A 21,156-nucleotide genomic window follows, 5' to 3' on the forward strand; every position below is an offset into this window, starting at 1 on the left:
TGTGTGTGTGTGTGTGTGTGTGTGTGTGTGTGTGTGTGAGTTCAATACATGCTCAGTGGGAGCAAGAAGTAGGGGGAGGGGGCGCTCTTCACTCCTCCTCTGGGCCACCGTAGCTCTTTGGGAAGTTTTTTTTTGTCCCCCTATTGCTAAAAAAAAAAAAAAAAAAAAAACACCCGTCCTAAATTAATAAACAGCATTCGGTGTTTTTGTATGTTTGTATAAATGTATGTAGTAGAAGTGAGTTAGTTCCTCGGCTCTTCTTCTGGGATTTCTTTAGGGGGCGAGAGAGAGAGAGAGAGAGAGAGAGAGAGAGAGAGAGCCAGGCAGTCCCTCTATTGTTCAGATCCCTCCTCCTGCTTGGGAAGTGGGAGGACCCGAAAAAGGCGTCGCAAAAGGGAGAATTGTTTGAGAGCTCAGTCATCCAAAAACGGCCTTTCAATGTGAGAACTTGGGGGAGCCCCGGAGAAAATGTCGCTGGCATCGCAGTAAATTACCCCCCTACCCCAAAAAAAAGAAGCGGCGAGAGAGAAGAGAAGAACTTTTTCCCCACTTCCACTGCGCCGTGTTCTTCCCGGGAAGGAGGAGGGAAAGTAAAAAACCGAGGCGAGGGGGAAGCAGACGGAGCTTGTGAGCACCCGAGATCCCGCAGTTTGGGTGAGTTTTGTTGCGCTCCATGTTTTTTTTTTTTGTTTTTTTTTTTAACGCTCTTCCGAGTTATTGTACAAACTTGCCGCTTGTTTTGCGCCGCTTGCGTCGCGACCGGGTCGATTCCACGACGGCTTTTACACACTTGTACTCGGTTGGGTTGGGGTGGGGGGGGGGGGGAGAGAGAGAGAGAGAGAAGTTGTGATTTTGGAGTCGGATTACGGGCTCATGATGCCGAACCGCTTCGATAGCCACTTGTGTGTTTTTAGCACCCCGTTTTCCTCTCCTCGGTCATTAATATCGCGCCGTAGCACTTTCCAAAGTGTCTCAGTGACTCGGATGTGGACAATTCGGACTTGGGCTCGCGCGTTATATATTTTTTTCTCCTACCCTCGTTTCATCCTGGCTTTTAGCCTGTTGTTGATTGGACGCAGCTCCGCGTCCATATTTCCAACTGCAGCTCGACTTTTTCTTTCTTTACTCTCGCAGAACCACGAATGCAACGTCGCGTAAAGTCGTATGGTCCGTTTGTTTGGACCGGAGTTGCAGGGGGAAAAAAAAAAAACTACTGTCGGCGGAGCATGTGTGTGCGTTTGAAGGCCGCAGCTCGCAGCTACCATAGAGTAACACAACACAGACAGGCTGAGCTGTGCCAGATGTACCACTACTATACCAACCATACCGTGCACAATACCAGAGTGTGTTGCTGCACTTTGTGGGGCAGTGAAAGCCACACAGCCTATCAGTACAGTGACAGAAAACAAAGTGCGTCCCCGCTGTGATTATTATTGTTGTTGTTGTTATTATTATTATTATTATTATTGTTATTATTATTATTAGTTGTAGTAGTTGTATTAGTAGCGGTAGTAGTGTTTTGGAGCGTCAGCTGTCATTGCACCAACACCACTTCCAATCTTCCAAGCTCACTTTCAGCCGCCGTCCTCCTTGACGTGCATCGGTATCAGATTAACTTGATTAAAGCGGCCTCCAATCAAGTGACAGCTGCCGCCAGCAGTGCTGCAGCAGCCTGTCTGCCAGCCTGGTTCTTTCTGACTGGTGCCATCCTCTGTCAAAAGTGTGATTTTTTTTTTTTTTTTTTCCTTTCTTTTTTTTTTTTAATGAGAAAATGTTTGCTTTTTATTCCGTTAATGAGCCTTGGCTGGTGTGTCACTTGCCTTTGCAGGGGTCCTCAAGTTTCCAACCCCCAGGTGTCGGTTTTTGTTGTTTGGATTACATTGAGAAAGCCGGCGACTGAGCCGCGGACATGGCATCAGACATGAGGGCCCCGATTGTTCCCCCTCTTCACCCCCTGACGCTGAATCAATGTCACTCGGATTAAAAGTCGAAACGAATGGGACCCCGGCCCACTCCAATTAGGCGCACTGCACTATGAGGGGAATTAATTGGTCCCAGTAAAAGGGAGGCGTTTGTCGCCCCTTGTTGTTGTTGATCATCTCTGGCAGCCCCGGGGCGGATCAAAGTTGTGCTAATTGATTCCAGTCTGATTATTATGGGCCTGTTTTTCTCACGGCGTCTGGGGACAGAAGGAGGAGTTCTGCCAAAAACGACTTTGCAATCAATCATACGCACAAGATGTGATGCAAATATCAGATGTCTATTTGGCGCCACTCGGTCGTGTGTTGTTTTTTTTTATTACCTTTTGTGATCCTGCCAGAGGGGAGCGAAACAATGAAGAAGGCGATAACTGCTGAGTTGCAACATGCGTACATCTCAATACAATGAGGTGCACTCTTCAGCCGTCTTTAAAACTAGTTTTTTTTTTTTTTTTAATACAGTCTGTCATCTCAGCTGCAAAAACAATGGCATTTACACACGAGTGCGTCAGACTTTCCTTGCATGTTGACTAATGGAGAGTCAGAGTACCTGCAGCAATATGCATGAGGGAAAACTGTCATTGCTGCAAACTGACTTGCATATCTGATGTTTATAAGTATAATGTATTTCTTTCCTCAGTGCTGAGTAGAACTCTCTGAGTGCAGTTCCAGGGCTAAACAACTGGTCATCTCTGTACCTAAGAGGAAAACACACTTGAAGTTACCACCTAACACACTGTTTTGTTATTCATTTGGCCTGGAAGCAGGAACTTTTGGATTCAGGGTGGAGAAGTGATGGCAGACGTCTTTTTGTTTCGGTGCCTGACATGTGTCAGACTCTTGGCACTGTTTTTTGTTGTTTTTTTTCATCCCCACCCCCTCTGGATCCCTTACAAAGGGGGCTGGAGCTCAAAATTATAATTGATGGCTCTTGGTTACCTTCCAAGCAGACGCCTAGCGCAGACCCAACGCCGCCAATTTTCCACCATTTCTCCCAAAAGCTGACGGATCACTTTGGTCTCAGCCTACTGGAAGCTCCAGAAGTTCCCGAGCGTTTGAAACACAGTCGAGAAAAGTCGCCGTGTGGATTCGGGTTCGCAGCCAATGAAAGCAGGGCTGTTAGAGCTCATCTTCTGAGCTTGTGTTGAATTATGATGTCAGTGGACGTGCAGGATTTCACTTGTCTGTCTCTCGACTTGTGCAGCCTGGCACTTTTCTCTTTCTTTTTTTTGAAAAAAAGAATATCTTTCTCGTTTTTGCATCTGGACGGGAATCAAAGCCTCGCAGCTGGAGACGGAGCTTAAGGTGCATTTTCGAGATTACAAACAGCCAGCGGTTCCGTCAGCTCTGTTGTCTCTCTTCCGATCTCGCGCCTGCGAGCCAGAAGTTCCCGAGTTTTTAACGGCGGCCCTGCAAAGCAGCGTTGTTATTGTAGAGGGTGTAACATTGTGGTTAATTGACAAAAGAGGGGAGAGAAAAAAGCCCTTTTTCTCCCCGAGGCTGCGCTTTCATCTCTCTGTCAGTAGGTGTACTTATTCAGTCATAACAGCCTGCAGGCTGAATCTCTGGGCTCATGGTGCGTGTGTGTGTGTGTGCAGTTGTGTGTGCGCACGTGTGCACCCTGCAGTGGAATGCCTTGCCTGTCAGTGTACTCCTCAACTGGCCTCACCTGAGTGGTCTTTTTAGGATTACCGCATTAGTGGAAGGAGAAAAGAATGGCTTTGCGTGCGTGTGTGCGAGAGCGAGAGAAGGATTTTTTTTTTAAAAGGGACAGTTGGTACTTTTATAGCTTCGGCTAAGTGTTTTTTTTTCTCCCCATGTTGATGAACTTTTAATAAACCAGAAACCTCCCCAAATAAGGTCCGGAGCTCATTTGGCTGCACTGACATGCGGCGCATTAGTCCTCCCGGCGCTGACAGATCCGGACCGGCGCCCCTCGGGAGGGTTACCGCGGCCAGCCGGACATCGGATAACCAGAGTGGGACACCTGGACCGGCAGGTGGCCCTGCTCCAGGCTCCTCCCATGGGGTTGCATACTTCTCTCTTTTCCCCCTTTCCCTCCATCCTCCCTGAAGGCAAGAACCACAGAGAATAAGAATAAGAATCAGAATCAGAAACATGTTTATTGCCAAGTAGGTTTAGCACTTACAAGGAATTTGTTGTGGTGTGGTTGGTGCTTTGGAGAACAGCAGAACAAAAAAAGAGGGCAGTAACTATACTAAAAAATATATATTTTTTTAAAATATACAATATTTAAATATATACAGAAAATGGATAATTTACAAAATGATTGCAAATTGCAGGTGTTTCCATTGAATGGTGTGAAGCCCATAAGCTGGAATTCGAATTGAGTTTGCGCTTGTTTCTTTACGTTTGTTTGCTGTCAAGATTGGTTGTTATATTTTTCTCTTTGATTACTTGTAAAAAATGTTCCGTCTCCTCCTCCGTCCAAACAAAACGCGCCATCTTTACTTGCACTGAGCTGGTCACGTGACCCCCGTATGTCGCATCCGCTGAGGTGTAAATGCAAAAAAAAAGTGTGTCCATGACACTTTTGCGATATGCCTCTATGTCGATATGTCTGAAAAACCACCTCATGAGAGCGTCACAACCATTTTAGCCACATTTGATAGGTTTTTTTGAAGTTTAGGCGTTTCCATTACCAGTTTTCTTTATTGCGATATAATGGAAACGCAGCTAGTCAGACAGAATAAGCGATGGAAGAATTTGGCATAGGAAGGATAGAGTTTAGGCAGGGATGAGGATGAAGAAGAGACGAGATGGAAAGAGATTAGTGTGAAGATCTCCCCATCTTTTTTTTAAACGAGTCGTTCAGATAGTTTGCAAACCGTGTTTGAATCGCCTGCTCATATCTTCATATCCACGTCCCAAACATAATTACGCGTCATTCCGCCGTCTTCAAACGGCCTAATGCGGATTAGCCAAAGCCTTTAAAGCCGGCTGAGTTGATTCGTTCCACGACTTAAAGCAAAAGTCAAGAAGCCCCTTGATTGGATAATGCAGTTAGTGAAGCCTCTCTTTATCTTGCACACACACACACATAGTGGTGGTGTGAGTGCTGTTGAATCAATGATCAACTCCAGACTCCAGTGAGAAAGAGCGCGGGCATGTGCGTGTGTGTATGTGTAGACAAATAGCCCCTGTGTGTGCAAAGCAGATATTTGGACAAAGATTAGGGGAGGTTGTTATTACGAGCCAAAAGCAACCCAGACACTCTAATGGATCATTCACACACGGGCGCAACATTGCACTTTTTGTAAAACCCCCCTTGACTGGGACTGAATGGCCGAGTCTTCTTCTCCTCCTCCTCCTCCTCCTCCTCCTTCTCCTCCTCCACCTCATGCGTCACTCCTGGCCAGCACACTCATGCTGGAAGTTCTCGACCAGCGTGAGCGATTGCTGCAACAGCGAGAAAACAAGACGGACTGGAGTGGGAGAGAAAAACAACAACAAAAAGACAAGACAAGGCATCTGGGTATGTGATCCCTGGGCCTGCACCCATAATCTGATTTGAAAGTGACAGGAGGAGGAGGAGAAGAAGAAAAAGAAGAAGAAGAAGGGGGAAAAAAACTCATCCCAGAAGAATGTCTTACTGGCAGGAGGAGACATGATTCAACAGAATAAATCAGCGGGCACCAGATTAGTGAGTTATTGGCCCTCAAAGGTTATCACTGGAATTTTCCGTTGATGGTGCTCAAATGGAAGAGCGTGCGTGTGCATGGGTGTGTACGAGGAATGTTAACAATTAATCGATTGTCGATGAAAAATGTTCACGATTGAAGGAAATTAGTCGCAATTAATTGAAAATTGTTTACGCTGTTTTTTTTTTGTTAAATGACGCGGTGTACACATGTAAGTAGAACAAGTTACTTTTAAACAACAATGTGGCCCATTAGAAGTCAACTTAAAGTCAGAGGATAAATGTTTAGGGTGTTTTTACTGTTCTCTACTGTAGGAATGGGTCACATTGGTCCCTCAACATTAAGGGTTTAATAATCGTTAATCTGTCAATAAAGTCAATCAACTAACGATTAATGAATTAATCGATCATTTGCATCCCTCGTGTGTACGCATTTATTTTCTATATGTCAGAGTTTGGGATGGTGCACTGGTCCCTCCAATGTGACAGGAGAAATGGCGGCCCAACTTCACCAACACACACACACACACACACACACACACATATCCGTCCGCTGACAGCATCTTTTAAACTTCTCCTCCAGCTGTTTCTCCTCTTAAGAAACTCTTTTCACTTGCAGCGAGCGTCCAGACTCTGTCGCACCAACTCTCGCCCTCGCTTTAATTTCCTGTCCGACACCCCCCCCCCCAGCCCCCCCAACTCCTCATTTTTCTCATATCTGTTTTTGCCATAAGCCCCTCCAGTGGTTTTCATCCATCTTCCTCCTCCTCCTCCTCTTCTCTTCCCTCTGCCTTATCTCAATCTCCTAATTTGTCCTCATATCTGCTGCTCCTCCAATCCGAGCCTGCTTTTCTTTTTCCTTCCTCCGTCTCCCACTGAGACGAGCGCAGCCAGTCTTTCCCTCCCTCTCTCTCTCTCTCTCTCTCTCCCTCTTTCTGCCTATCCCCTCTTTCTTTCCCTCCTGGTTCCTGCTGAATAATGGGGAGAAATTGCTCTTGATTTATAATTGGTTCCATTCACTCTGATGCATGAGCTGCCAAAGGAGTTGGGGGGCCCCTTTCACCCTCTCACGTCCCTCCTCCCTCTCTCTCCTCTCCCCCTCCCTCACACTCACCCCTTCCCTCCTCCCTCCCTCCCGCCCTCCTCAATCCAATGCACCAACGCACACAGGCAGGCCACATATACGCAAAGATATGAAAGTCTATATTGACGTGCAAGTTTCACGTCTCACAGGCGTGGAGGATAAGTGGTAGCCTGTTTTTCTTTTTCTTTTTTTTTTCGTTTTGGCTCGTCATTTGGTGTCGGGAAAGAAGACTTCCTGAGGTCGACATATTTTAGTGCCGCTGTGAGTACACTCTTACCGTGTAATAGGAGTTTGTGTGATTGCTTGCTTATGTGTCATCATCGCTGGTGTGCGTGTGCTTGGCTAAGGAAAGAAACTGTGGCGAGTGAATTAAGTGTGTGTGTGTGTGTGTGTGTGTGTGTGTGTGTGTGTGTGTGTGTGTGTGTGTGTGTGTGTGTGTGTGTGTGTGTGTGTGTGTGTGTGTGTGTGTGTGTGTGTGTGTGTGTGTGTGTGTTATGAGTTGCAGTTACTGCTACCCAGAAATGGGTCAACTTTATCCCGCATGTTTGGAAGACTTGCTCACTCTGCATGTTGTTGGCAGTGTCAGTGAGTGATCTGCTGTATTTGGAGTATCTGGAGAGTCTTTCTACTGACTTTGTCTCTGGCTCAGTAGACACACAGACTTGCATTTCTTTCAACAACTACTACAGATGTAATACAGTTTTACTTGGGTTAGTTTGAGCTCACGACCAGCTATGGTAGTTTTAGAAACCTCAGTCTTGGAGATATCTGACCTCTTTCCTTTTTATCCATTTGTGCTTCCATCCTTTCCAATGCTCTTCTCTCACCCAACCAACCGTTTCCTCCTTTTCTCTTTCTTTGCTTCCTTCTTTAGGTCACATCCAGCTTTTTTTTTTTTTTTTTTTTATCACTTCCTGACTCTTGTGTCGCCCCTCTCTCCTCAAGTGGTGTTTGAAAGACAGTCAAGGCTGTCACTTTATCCACACGGGGATTCATTTGTGTTTGGTTCCTAGGTTTTCACTTTATTCTCAAAAAAGGGAACTTCATCTTTGTTTTTGAAGAACCTGTTTGAGTGAAGACTGTGAAGTCTTCACTCAAGACTGTGAAGAGAAGTCTTGAGACTGTGAAGGTTGTGAAGGTTGTCACTTTGAAGAAGAAGACTGTGAAGGTTGTCACTTTGCTGAACCCAAGGAGGATTTACAGTATCTTTCAGTTGCACTGCATTCCCAATACGGAAATGTGTTTGCTATTTTTCTTTAAAAATGAAATATTTGAAATAATTTATTTTTGACTTTCCTTCAACCTTTCGCTTGCGACGTCCTTGCTTGCGTCCGTCTATCTGCTTTTTAACGTCATCCAGCGGCCGTGATGATCCCATCCTGTTCCCATGGCCCCCAGTGGGCATGCTGGCATCCCACGCAGGGGGAGGCGGAGGAATGTGGGTGTGCTCGCCGCGCCGTGGTAATTAGCTCTCCGTGGTTAATTTGCCCTTCGTTATCTAAATTATGCAAATACTCGGGTGCCTAATTGATTAGGACGGCCTCCCCGCTACACGGCGGGCCTGTCCACATCTCTCTCGTTAATCCTCGCGACGCTCTGTAGCTCGTTAGTGTCGGTCCGGGGGGGGGACCGAAGAGGGGGATTGGATGGGTATATAGCTCGTTAATACTTCTTCCAGCGTTTGTGTGTGTGTGCGTGATGGAGGGGCCGAAGTTCTCAGCCTCGTTAGGGATGCTTAGATGCTTTTGATGTGTAATTTTATGGCATGAGAACGAGCGACGTCTCGAGTGAAGGGATTTGGAGCGGCCCCCTCTCCACCTGTTGGCTCCAGTTTCCAGGCCAAGATAAAACTCCAGAAGGTTCCTTGTGTTGGGCAGATTGGTAATGGAATAGATGTGGGATTTGTTCTCTGCCAGGGTTTTTTCTTTTCTTTCTAATCTCCCCCTCTTCTCTCTGAAGTGCATCCGACGAGCTCTGTGTTTGCTTTTGCATTGTTCTCTGAAGTCCACATCCCTCTCGCTGTGCACGCCTTGTTTATGAATCGGGAGTTGTGGGGATATGTTTTTTTTATCTGGTCATTTAATCAGCTTTTTTGTGCCAAGGTCAATTTTTATGTTTTTCTTAAAATGATAAACATCAATATGTTCATGTTCCACCAATTGTCAGCCTTTTCCATCTGGCAAAATGCTCAAAAAGTAATTTGTAAATAGGGTACAAGGGGCCCCTAACTCAGAAGATCACTGAGAAAATATTTGCCTAAACAGGACTGGGAGCATTTTTTTTTAATGTTTAAAACTTTAATCTAACAGGACGGAGTTGATGGACTGTTTGAGTTTGCAAGTTGCAACTTAGCTGCTTTTTATTGGTCAGGATCATCTTAAAAGTGTGTGTGTGTAAGATGTAATTAGTTGCAGTCATCTCAATAATCCCACTTGGTGAATCGTTCTCAACTCCCAACTTTACTCTCATGTCTCGGGGCCTTTTCGTTTCCTCGTGTGACGTCTGATGGTTAAACTGGGCGACTTCCTGATTGGATTCCCCTCTGGCTGTCCATTCCTCTCAAACCAGAGCCAAACTGGGAGCCCTGGAAAAACAAGGCATGGTTGGGGGGGTGAGGGGGGCGGTGTAGCGGGTAGTCGGGACACCTAACGCTGCTCTCGAACGCAGCCTCTCCATGACGAGGGCCCTGTGTCCTTCCTCCCGTTGACATCCTCTCTGTTAATTCGAGTAGTCGTTCTGCTTTTCTCAGTCAACCTCTCAACCCCCCCACACCCACCACCACCACCACCATCAATCCAGGAAGGAATCCCCCAACCCTCTACCCTCTTGGCCATTGAGCCCCCCGTCTCCCCTCCACCTTCCCCACCTCCTCGGTCATTGAGCCCCGGGGCCCATCAGCTCTTCCCCGGGCCCTTCAGAGTAGCGTCTCCCCTTTCTCCAGGGGTCCGCGGGGTCTTTGTCCGCGCACTGGCTCACTGCTTTACAATGACTCTCCACTCTATTAAGGTGCGTTCTGCCTGTTAGTGTCGCCCGGGGCAACCGGCCTCCCGCATGGCTGCTATGCGGCGCGGCATTGTGGGCCGCGGGCCCGAGCGGGGGCAGTTGAACCCCCGGCACTCCTCACACTTGACACCGCATGTGTTTATCTAAAGGAAAGGGGGTGGGGGGGGCGGCGGTGGGCTTTGTGGTGTTTGGAGAACCTCGAAGGAGGGGTGGGGGGTGTGCTGGGTGTAAAAAGACGTAAAACTGGGGGAGGAGGGCAGGCAGTTTTGGGTGGGGGAGGCGATAAATATTCAGCAGCCCGGCTCCTCGGGAGGAGTTACTCGCCGGGCCGCCTCCCCTCCTGTGTGTCCTCTTCATGCCAGAAAGCAGATGGAATGTGAGGGCTCTGGGAGGAGGCTCCAGCCCGGTTTTATCCAATTAGCAGGGTTGTCAAAATGAATTTATCCACGGAGGCAGGGCCACAATGGGCAAAGGCAGTGGACCCCGGGAGAGCGGAGGGGGCCGGGCCCCCGGTGTCTTTACTTTAGCACGCTCACAATGAACTTCTGTCAAGTGACTCTCCCACAATGACATATAAGGCCCTCGCATACCTACACACCCATGATGCGTGCCTGCACATCACCGGCAGCGGCCTGGGGCTCTCTGCCGCCAAATTGCTCCTTGAAAATTTGCACCAAACATGGAGATGCTGGCGCTGCATTCGGGCCTGTTTGATATCTACAGCCACAAGCTGTCGCAAAGCCTGCACTGCCTTGAAACCGTTGATTTTTGGGGCCTCAATTGGCTCATTAGCAGTACTTGCAATACTTTGTTTGTTGGAAGTAGTTTAAATCCTGTGCAAATACAGTTTAGTTAGTTCAACACAGGCGGTATTGCTGCTGTGTGTTGACAGCACACAGTTTGCTGTCAAGAAGAATGGTTGTTATATTTTTCTCTTTGATTACTTGTAAAAAAAAACACAAACAAACCCGTCCAAACCGTCCAAACCTAACGTGCCATTTTCACTTGAAGTCAACTGGTCACATGACCCCTTATGTCACGTCCAGTGACGCGTAAATGCGGAAAAAAGTGTTTCCGTGACACTTTAGCGATATACCTCGATATCAATACGTCTGAAAAAGCACCTCATGAGAGCGTCCAAATCTTTTAGCCGTATTTGAGAGGTTCTTCGAAGTTTAGGTGTTTCCATGAGCAGTTTTTTTATTGCGACATTTAGGTTTTGCTTAATTCTAGGGGAAATGGAAACGCGGCTATCGTGATGTCCGCAGCTGGTGTCTCAGGTTAGTCAGGTGTAAAAAGTCGACAAATCTGATGATTTCAAATGGTGTCACATTTCCGCAGGCGTTGTGTCTTCAGCAGCTCTTGTGGCCGAGTGGCCTCGAACAAAGTGTTTGCCATGCAGCACTCCCCCCCCCCCCGCCGCACTACTCCACCCCCCAGCTCATGGATAAAGCTAAAACAAAACAGTCCCATGCTCACGTTGAGCTCGCACACATTCTCTGGCCCTTGATTTAGGGGAGCTGTCTGTGCGCTCGCTCTGGTTTTTATCAGTCTCGCTGATGCGTAGGAGGCTCTTCTGCCTCTCCTCCTCCTCCGCCTGTGACTTGTCTGAGAAGGATGGGTGGTGGTGGTGGGAGGGAGAAAAGACAAAAAAAAAACTGAGGGATGCAAGGCCCAACTTTTCATCTGGAGGCAGGGGTCTCTGCTAAGAAAACACAGAGCCCAGCTGACTAATGAATCAGACGGACGGGCTCGGAGGAGCAGGGCTGGTTGAAGGGAGTGATGATGTGCGAGGGGCCTCTGCATTCCACCACCGCAGCAGCGGGAGCAAGAGCGCCGCCTGCGTCCCTGCACTCTTATATTTTCAGCATTTAAAAACGACACACACACGCACGCACAAAAAGAAGCACAGACACTAGCCGAGGCGGACAGGAGGGTCTCTCCGGCCAGGCCGCCGTGTCCCGCTGTGTTCCCAGTTGGCAGAGTGTGACTGGTGTGGTTTATGGTCAGCGACTCTCACAGTTGGGACAGGTGCTTGCATACAGATGTACGTGTCTTTTTACGGGCAGCTGTCCCGGGTTGTGTCCATATGACAAGCGGCCACAGAAGCCACAGGCCTTCGGCCCTGCTCGCTCCTGGTCGGCAGCAGCAGCGGCTCCTTGTTTACAGAGCCAGCCCACTACTAATGGGCTGCCCTGAGTGGATGGGCCAGCGAGTGAAACCATACGTTTATGTGGGGCCGTTGCTGAGGACGCCGTTCGGTGCTGTAAATACAGGAAAATAAGTACTCTACCTCAGTGTGTAATTGCTGATTATTTCTTTTTATAAACGGTGTAAAAACACTTCAAATGAACACACTCATCGCTCGCACCAGGGCTCTCTGTGCATGTCGTTAATATCATTATTATAACAGTGTGGTGGCAGGAAAGAGCAATTCACCTGTAAATGTGTTCCTTACACATTTTTCATTGTGAAATTCAGGATCTCAGGAAAAATCGCCACTTATCAGTTAAGTCGTTAATCGATCGATAAGGTCGGTCAACTCACGATTAACGAATGAATCGATAATTTGCATGTGTAGTCGGTCCACATTGTTGTGAGCTGAATGATGGGAGGTCACAGGAGGTTCAAGGAACTTGATTTTTTTGTTGTTGTGGAAGTTTGAATTCATAAACCTCACAATGTTCCATCAGCAGAGATGCAAGATTTTGCCCTTTTGAAGGCAAGATGGTTAAGACAATAAATAATACTATGCAGCCTCTTTGCTGCTGCCCCCTGCAGTTGTTGATGTGGTTTCACATGCCTTTGATAATAATTACAATGATGATAATTTAGAAAAAACACTTTTGTCATCAGCTGGCACATCTTTTGTTTGTGTGCGACTTGTCGAGTTGTTCCTCCCCGAAAATCACTCAATGAAAATTAACAACCCCAAATTGTTTGCACACATTAAATGTCACAAATTTTAAGAAAAGTGAATAAATGTGTGGCGGAGCCGATGTGTGGTCCAGTGTGACGACTGGCAAGCTTCAGTCCCCTCCTCCCTTCCATCCCTCCTTCTCTCTCTCCCGCCGTCCACACGCCGCTTTGCCCACTTTGAATAAGTGTGCCAGGAAGCCAAACACTTGAGCTGCCACCACTGGATGATGAAGGTGCACCGTTGAGAGTTTCCACTCTCTTACCGTCCTGCCTTGGCCTGGGACGCCACTATGCGTGCAGTCCCCAGTCTGTGAGCCTCATTAATCTTGCCTTTGCCATAATAAGCCCAAAACAAATATGTATGAGAACGCTTTGTGCTTCCATTTGTTCTTCTTCTTTTTCTTTTTTTGTGCTACCCAGTGCAGTGGCCCGCTGCGTCTGTGCCTGACCGGCGACGTGCGTGCGTGAGTGCTTGCGTGCATACGAGGCAGTGGGAGCGATTGGAAAGCGGCGGACCACCCTCCTCATCCCTGACAGGAAGTTGTTAGTTTAACCTGACAGGAAAGAATTCAGGAAACTTGGCAGCAGGCGACAAGGCACCGGGGGGAAAACCTCCTCCACCTCTGCATTAACTGTTAATAGACTGACCGTCGGCCATTGTGTTCTCCAATTTTTTCCTTCCGAAAGCAACTCATTGAAGAGTGGACGATCTCTCTCTCTCTCTCTCTCTCTCCTTCCTTCATCCCGCTCTCCTGGCTGCTGCGATATGCGTCCCTCCTCCCTCTGCTCTCGCCTCTCATTAGTCCCTCTTTGTCCCCGGCCGCTCAATGCAGCCTGTGTGTGTATGTGTGGGTCCCTCCACTCTTCCCTCCTCCCGCTCTGGACCCTCTTACCTGTATCGGTTACACCTGAGCGGGAAGGTGGGAGGGTCGGGTTACGGCCCGCAGGATGAGGGCGCTCCTTTGATGGGAGCGCGGCTGCCTTGGCTGCGGGTGCAGAGGAGGGGTTGGCGGAGAATAAAGGCTTTATTTGTGTCTGGGGTTTTTTGGCTGCTCGGGGTGCTGCAGAGTGCACCGCCGCCTCCTGGGTTGTGTTTTTTAGCGCCGGCGTGCACACAGTGCGGCTTGTGTGCGAGGCGAAGCGACTCTCTTTTGGCCAAGAATTGCCATCGACGTCCCCGTCAACTGTCTGACCCCCCGTCTCTCTTGTTGTGTGTGTCTTGCAGGGCTGCAGTGTATGGAAGATGTCTGGAAAGCGAGACTGGACTCCGTGGATGAAAAAGAGAAGGGCTCCGGTGCTGTGCGCTCTGGGTGCAGTACTGCTCTGCTGCCTGCAGAGCGGCGCCTCTCTCACAGGTAAGCCGTCTCTTAAAGGTCCAGTGTGCAAAATTTGGGCTGATTTTTATATTGGTAAAAGCTTAATAGGGCGACTGTAGAGCTCTACCTCCTGAGCTACAGTCGCACCGAATAAAAAATAAACCAACGGAGAAGAAGGTGGATGAGGCATCCAGGTTTGTATGTGCAGGCCACTGTAGTTCACTGGCAAGCTAAGTCAGTGGAGTGAAATAGCACCGCAAACGAAATTAAAACCACCTGATGTTGCTGTTTCTTCCCGAAATCTCCACGTATTACACACTTAACCTTTAGGTAACAATAAAACCAACATGTCTCTGACTGACTGGTGCTTGTGTCCTCTCTGGCACACAGTCTCCCTGAGGCGTTGCCCACCTCATCATTGCCTTGACGTTAGTTTTTCCAAACACCTGGTGCAGCGGGAGTCTCGCCAGGCCCGGGACTGAAACTCCTCTGGCTCGCTCTCGGAGGGGGAGGGAAAAAGGACGGTGTTATACACGCCTGGCAGCCGCCGCTGCAGTTTATTTGGAGTAAAGTGAATAAGTGGTGCAGTTTGCATGGAACTGCACTGGCAGCGTAACGGCTGCAAACCCAGAAGAAGAGGTGCATTGTTTGCCGGGTGGCATCAGTCGGCCCCTGAAATGAAGCAGAGCAGCCTTGTGATAATTGTCGTTGTTGTATCATCTGTAATGTAATTTTCATTCAGTTCAAGTGTCAGTGGCTAGGGTTAGGGTTTCTCGCAAAATAAAAGCGATATTTCTAAAATGTTCACGTCCGCTGGCGCGTAAATGCAAAGAAAGTGTTTCCATGACGCTTTTGCTTTATACCTCGATATGGATACGTCTGAAAAACCACCTCATGAGGGGGGCGTCAAAATCTTTTAGCCATATTTGAGAGGTTTTTCGAAGTTCAGGTGTTTCCATTACCGGTTTTTTACTGCGATATTTAGGTTTTGCGCAATTTCTGGAGTAATGGAAACGCAGCCAGCGGTGCCAGGTGAGGTCCTGTGTTATTCATCACCCAACCCACTGGTCTCTCCCTCTCTCTCTCTCCCTGCTACAGATGAGGTGCCGACCTTCACCGAGGAGCCCGCCTCGGTGGTACAGAAGCTGGGCGGCAGCGTCACCCTGCGCTGCGCCGCCCGCCCGCCCTCTGCCAACATCAGCTGGCGGCTGGACGGCGAGGAGCTGCTGCTGCTGGATGGCGAGCGCGGCGCCGTGCTGCGGCCCGACGGCCTCTTCATACCGGCGCTGTCCAACCGGACGGTGGGCCGCTACCAGTGCGTGGCCAGCACGGCTGCCGGAGCGCTGGCGAGCGTGCCCGCTAACGTCACCGTCGCCAGTGAGTAGCCTCTCACCCCTTTTTTTTTTTTTTTTTTCTTGTTTTGTTTTGTTGGAGCACCCAAAAACCAAAAAAATGCCGCTGACAAAAATAGCTCGGTGGTATTTGTTTGTTGTGTTAAAATCCTCACCAGCGCGACACTGTGAAAGTCCGACCTCGGGGGGTTTTTAATTTTTTTAGTTTTTCCCACACCGCCAGTCGGCTCGTCTTCAGCGATAATTCACCACGAGGGGGTTTCACGCGCGCCTCCGATTACCAATCGCAGCTCGGCGGGAGAGACTTTATTTTGTGTGTCGGGAGCAAAAAGAGAGGGAGAGAGAGAGAGAGAGAAAAAAAATCTGCGCGACTGCTGCTGCTTTTTAAGCGCCGTCGGTACATTTGATACGCATCGTGGGACGGAGAGGGGCGCCCGCAGCGCCGTAACCTGAAGCTGAGGAATGAAGCGGACCTGAGGGCCAGGGGCCGCTCGGAGCGGGCGGTGGAGAAGTGACCGGGCCTCGGCCCCCCCGGGGGCCCCTCCCGCCTCCCCCGCTCCGCTCGCTCTCTCCGACCGCCACATTCCACTCAGCAGGGCCTCGACAGCAGGGCTCTCGAGAAGTTACGGCCCCGTAATTGGTTAATGTGCGTGTGTGTGCGCGTGTGTGTGTGTGTGTGTGTACGCCTCGCTACAACACACCATTCGTTTTTAAAATGAGGGGAAAAAAGAAAGAAGAAACTTTTCCTTTTTTTTTTCTTTTTTTTTCTCCGTAAAGGATTTATTTTTAAAACACTGGACGTAAAAACCTAATTTTAAAAACAAGAGGTTTCGGTGTTCATCCAACACCTTCATCAGTTAATGGGTCCACAGGAAGTAGCTCTAACAGTTACAGACACATTAAGGGTCACATGACTGAGGTCACATGTTTTTTTTTTTTCACATCCAGTACTTCAAAAACAAAATCCTTTTTTAGAAGTGTTGACTTTCTACCTGGACAAATGAATCTCCGCAGACGCAGTGAAGAAGCTGCCAACTGCATTGTTTTACACGCAGTGATTTATGAGGGTGTTTCAGGCCAGTCGAGACAAGATTTCACCCCCACCCCCCTCGCACAAGATGAGACGTGATGTCACATTCTCTGTCTCCTCCAAGCCCTCCGTAACCTCTCGCACGCACGCAACGCGCACTTCTGATCCTCCTCCGCGCGCATTTTTCACTCCTCACCCCGTCACTTTCCCCCTATCTTCTCTTCTCCTTCGTTCTCTCGCACTTTCCCCTCGCCGAGTCTTGTCGCCGCCAGTTCTCCCGCTCCTGCCAATAAACGTTTTCCTCCGTCTGGTGGCCACACAAAGGGCTGTAAATAAATTGGAATAAAAAAAAAGCTTCTTTAATTTAATAATGGCCTCCGCTCGGCCACCCTGAAGCTGCCTTAGGAATCTCTCCTCAGGGCGCCAGTGGGTGTTCGTGCCGTGCCTTCCTACTGGAACTCTCGGAACTGCACGCTTCAGTTGCTCGTCGACGGGGATCGTCTGATTCCAGAGGCCTCGTCGCCATCCGACTCCCCAATACTTCCCCTTTTGTCCCTTGCGCCGGTTTTAAAAGGTCCCACTGCGGGTGCAAAATCTTCCCGGGCTACAAGATCTGTCCGGGGTCTTACGGCAACTCTATTAGGACAAACTACATTGCTGGATGGACAGATAGATAGATCGATAGATAGATAGATAGATAATCTATCTATTGTTCATTTATCCGACCGCAATATAGTTTGTCCTAATAGAGTTGCCGTATGCAACGTAGTCGCCGGACACCACTCAGTCAATGGCAGTTTGCCACGTCGTTGAAATGGCCGGACCGCGGACAGAACTCGTAGGCCCGACAGATTTTGTACCTACACCGGCTCTAATTCTTGCGTGCTCAACGTGAACGCGCACCGCACATTGAGCGAACCATGTTGCACTTCAAAGACGCGCATGTGCGTGCCTGCGTGCACGACTGCTGTGCATTAAGATGATGAATGCCCCCCCCCGCCCCCCACTCCAACCCTGTCTTGAATTATCTCAGTCTTCTCTACCAGCGGCCGAGCCGTCATGGTTCTGGAGGTTCCATCAATCCTTCTTCACACCACAACCCCCCACCCACCCACCCACCGCCCCTCCCCCAGCGGGATGAACCACATGTTCCCACGGGCTGCGCACACCTGAGGGGGAAGGGATGCGGGGCTCCTCCTGCGCAGAATGCGGGATGCTACAGCAGCCACAGTGTGCAGGTTGGGGGGTGGTGGGGTTGCAAGGTGTGAAGGTAGGAACCTGAGAAGGTGGGATGAGAAGATCTGAGGGCGAAGCTGCCTGTGAAAACACCACCTGATTGAGTTTTGGCATCCAAGAAATGGTCTGACTTTGCCTTTCGCACCACCACCACCCTCTACCCACACCAGAGTGCTATAGCGAGCCTCATCAGCTGACTGTATATATCCCAGCGGCCCCTGCTCCTGCCAGAGCGAGCGGCCCGCTCCAAGAAAAACAGGCTGGTTAAAGGCGCCGCTGGAAAGAATGGGAGCTCGGTCCGTGTTTGTTAAGAATAAGTCAACAAAAAAGGGGGTTGCAGACGTTTAATTGCGTTCTTGGAGAAGTTTTATTTATCTTTCATTTCGCTTCTGGACCGCTTTATGACAAATACCTCCAGTTGTTATTCCCTCCCTTTTTCTTTTTCTTCTTCTTCTTCTTCTTCTTCTTCTTCTTTTCCCTTTGGTCTGAATCATTTTAGTTTCCTTCGGCTTTGAATTCATAAAATGGCAGCTCGCTGTTTTTTCTTTTCTTTTATTTGGGCGTTTCTTTTTTTCCCCCAACTTCTCCAAACCAAAGTTTTTTGCTTCTCCCCCCCCCTCCCTAAACACAAACTGGATATCTCCCTTTGAAACTCTATAGGATGGGGACACCTCTCACCTTTGACCCCCCCGCGGCCATTCCTGTATTCTGCTCCGGCACGGGGGGGGGTTTTAGCAGGTCAGAGGTCACATGAGTGTCTGCGCCGTGCAGACTGCGTGTCTGCGGGACACAGTCGCAGCACATACCCGCCCTCCACCCAGTAATCCCACCTCCCTCCTTTCCCACAGAACCCAGTCCCCGGGTTTAATGTTGGCCGGGATTAATGACGCCTCCATCCATGTTACAGAAACCACTTTTAGGCCCTCAGCCTCGCGAGAAAAAAGGAAAGAAAACCTGACAGGAAATGAGTAAACCAGAAAAATTAGCCGGAGCACCTTTTATGAAATTCCTGCGACTTAAGTCAGATCATGTTAAGACAAGCCGTGGGGGGGGGAACAAATTGCCAAAAGGCGGTACGGGAGGTGTCTGTTTCCTAGAGACGCGGCCGAGATGTGGGAATGCGGTCGTCTTGCGATGGCGTGCAGGAGGAGGATGTGATCGGGAAGGAGCGCGGTTGTAATAAAGTTTACATTGTGGCTTTTTCTTCCTGCTGCAGCTGAGGAGCTCCGACTGTACACACACACACACACACACACACACACACACACTGTATGCGCAGCTGCACTCGTTGTTGCACCTCTGACTCCTCCTTGCGTGCGTGTCCTGCAGAGCTGCGCGACTTTGAGCCCGACGACCAGCAGGAGATCGAGGTGGACGAAGGCAACACGGCCGTCATCGAGTGCCACCTCCCCGAGAGCCAGCCCAAGGCCCAGGTCCGCTACAGCGTCAAGCAGGAGTGGCTGGAGACGTCCAAAGGTCAGCCAATCCCTCCACCCACCACCCACCACCCACCACCACCCTCCCGCCGGCCGTCCTTCATTATTTACTGGAAAAGTATAATCCCCCTATCTGGGTCCCATCATAACGCCCGGCGATAAGGGGGTATTTATCTGTAATGTTGAAACGCGGGAATGCCAGTTGTTTATTTTTTCAAGCCATTTGCTTCCAAGTTACCCGGAGGAGAAGAAAAGCTCCGGCGGTTTTGTGGCTGGTATGCCGATGATGCCTGCGAGCTGTGGGCATTGATATCTGCCGCTTATCTCCGGGGGGAACTGGAACAGCACATTTGGCAGCATCTCCCTCACCGCGGTGTCAGTGATGCTCTGCAGCCCCACCCAGTGGCCAATGCTGATAACGCACACCAGTTTAGGAAAGGCCTGCTTGGTCTGCCAGCGTTTGCTTGTTTGTGCTCAACTGGGTGGATTTTCTTCTGTATTTGTAGATTTTTTTTTTTTTTTTATGGTTTTTGATTGTTTCTTCCAATTTTTCTGTTTGATAGTTTTAGTTCAATTTCACACTTAAGACTCAAAAGTGCACTTTTTGATACATTTTCCCCCCTCCTCCTCCTCGTCCTTCCAGGGAACTACCTCATCATGCCATCAGGGAACCTGCAGATCGCCAACGCCACTCAGGAGGACGAGGGGCCCTACAAGTGCGCCGCCTACAACCCCGTCACGCAGGAGGTCAAGACGTCCATCTCCGCCGACCGCCTGCGCATTCGCCGTGAGTCGTCGCCTCCACTGACTCAAATAAAACCTAAATGAAAATTTCCACGGCGTATTTTAAATGTGGTCCCAAGATGTTGAAGCCCGTTAAGAAATATGAACCTCCCCCATTGTGCGCGGCCACATCAGAAAACAGGAGACGGCATGTGGCGTGCACGTGTCCTCGGCGGCTCCGTGTGATTTATCGTATCGATTTCACCCGGGTGGTGGATTCAGTCGGAGGTGACGACACCCCCGTCCGCCTGTGCGTCTTTAAAGAGGCAGATGCGAGAGCTGGGAGGGAGTCTGGCTGGCCGGGGGTTGTGGTCGACGCAGTGGCTTGGGGGTTGTCAAACACGTGCGCTCACGGCTCCGCCTCCTCCAGGTTCCACCTCTGAGGCCGCCCGCATCATCTACCCGCCGGCGTCCCGCTCCATCATGGTGACCCGGGGCCAGCGCCTGGTGCTGGAGTGCGTGGCCAGCGGCATCCCCACGCCGCAGGTGGTCTGGGCCAAGAACGGGCGGGACCTGCGCGGCGGCCGCAACAACACGCGCTTCCTGCTCAGCAACCTGCTGATCGACGCCGTGGGCGAGGCCGACTCGGGCACCTACGCCTGCCGGGCCGACAACGGCATCGGATCTGCCAGCTCGGCAGCCTCGGCCACCTCGGCCACCGTGCTCTACGAGGTGCAGGTGTTCGGTGAGTTTCTGGATGCTTTGTCTTGAAAAATTAAATGTTAACGTCCCTCGTTCACATGTCTTCTTTTAAGTATGAAAATTCAAGTCTTTATATGTTTATATTGCGGTAACGTGAGGGAAATTTCATGCAAGGTTTTGAAATTTTGTCAGTGAGGACAGAGAGTGGGAAGCCTGTTTTTATGAGTGGAGCCTTTTCACCAAGTCACAGATTTATTAATTAGCCCGGCTCCTGTTTGGCGGGCAAAGAAAATAAGTGTGTGTGTGTGTGTGTGTGTGTGTGTGTGTGTGTGTGTGTGTGTGTGTGTGTGTGTGTGTGTGTGTGTGTGTGTGTGTGTGTGGCAAGCACGTCAGAGCCTGGGTGGTGCCGTTTGAGGAGACAGAGCTCAGTGTTCTGCAGCAGGGACGTGATTGAGTGTGTCAAGGTTATGGATGACTGTTTCTCAAGTGGTGTGTGTGTGTGTGTGTACGCTGTGGGCTTGTCTCTCTGCAGCTGCCTCCAATTAAAGTGCGAGAGTTGCCGTGGATCTAACGAGCTCTCTCGCTCTTCCCCATTCACAAGCAGCCAACCATCAACTCTCTGGCCCCGGCCTCCGCGTCCCTGCGCTGCTCTGCGTCAAACGACCTTTTAAAGGGCGGCGCACGCAGACATACGAGTGGGATGTTGGACCTCGAC

The 21,156-nt window shown here is 49.7% G+C and overlaps 1 protein-coding gene across 5 annotated transcripts in view; it reads left to right on the forward strand.

Moving 5' to 3' along the window:
* The window catches only part of boc (BOC cell adhesion associated, oncogene regulated), a 55,887-nt gene that overhangs the window by 27,398 nt on the left and 7,333 nt on the right, over positions 1–21,156 (forward strand). For 4 of the 5 annotated variants that reach the window (XR_012929374.1, XM_076050318.1, XM_076050319.1 and 1 more), the window contains 5 exons: positions 13,872–14,001; positions 15,061–15,339; positions 18,910–19,056; positions 19,660–19,803; positions 20,170–20,484. Coding sequence is in view for 4 of the 5 variants with exons in the window: in XM_076050318.1 (XP_075906433.1) it covers positions 13,872–14,001; positions 15,061–15,339; positions 18,910–19,056; positions 19,660–19,803; positions 20,170–20,484 (1,015 nt within the window). In the remaining variant the exon portion in view is untranslated. Of the gene's footprint in view, positions 1–402; positions 655–13,871; positions 14,002–15,060; positions 15,340–18,909; positions 19,057–19,659; positions 19,804–20,169; positions 20,485–21,156 lie in introns of those variants that run through there. The other variant, XM_076050320.1, reaches the window with a different exon arrangement.

This window comes from Nelusetta ayraudi, unplaced genomic scaffold, assembly GCF_046127955.1.
Source record: "Nelusetta ayraudi isolate G7.1 ecotype Tasmania unplaced genomic scaffold, CSIRO-AGI_Nayr_v1 ptg000127l, whole genome shotgun sequence".
NCBI classification, from domain to species: domain Eukaryota; kingdom Metazoa; phylum Chordata; class Actinopteri; order Tetraodontiformes; family Monacanthidae; genus Nelusetta; species Nelusetta ayraudi.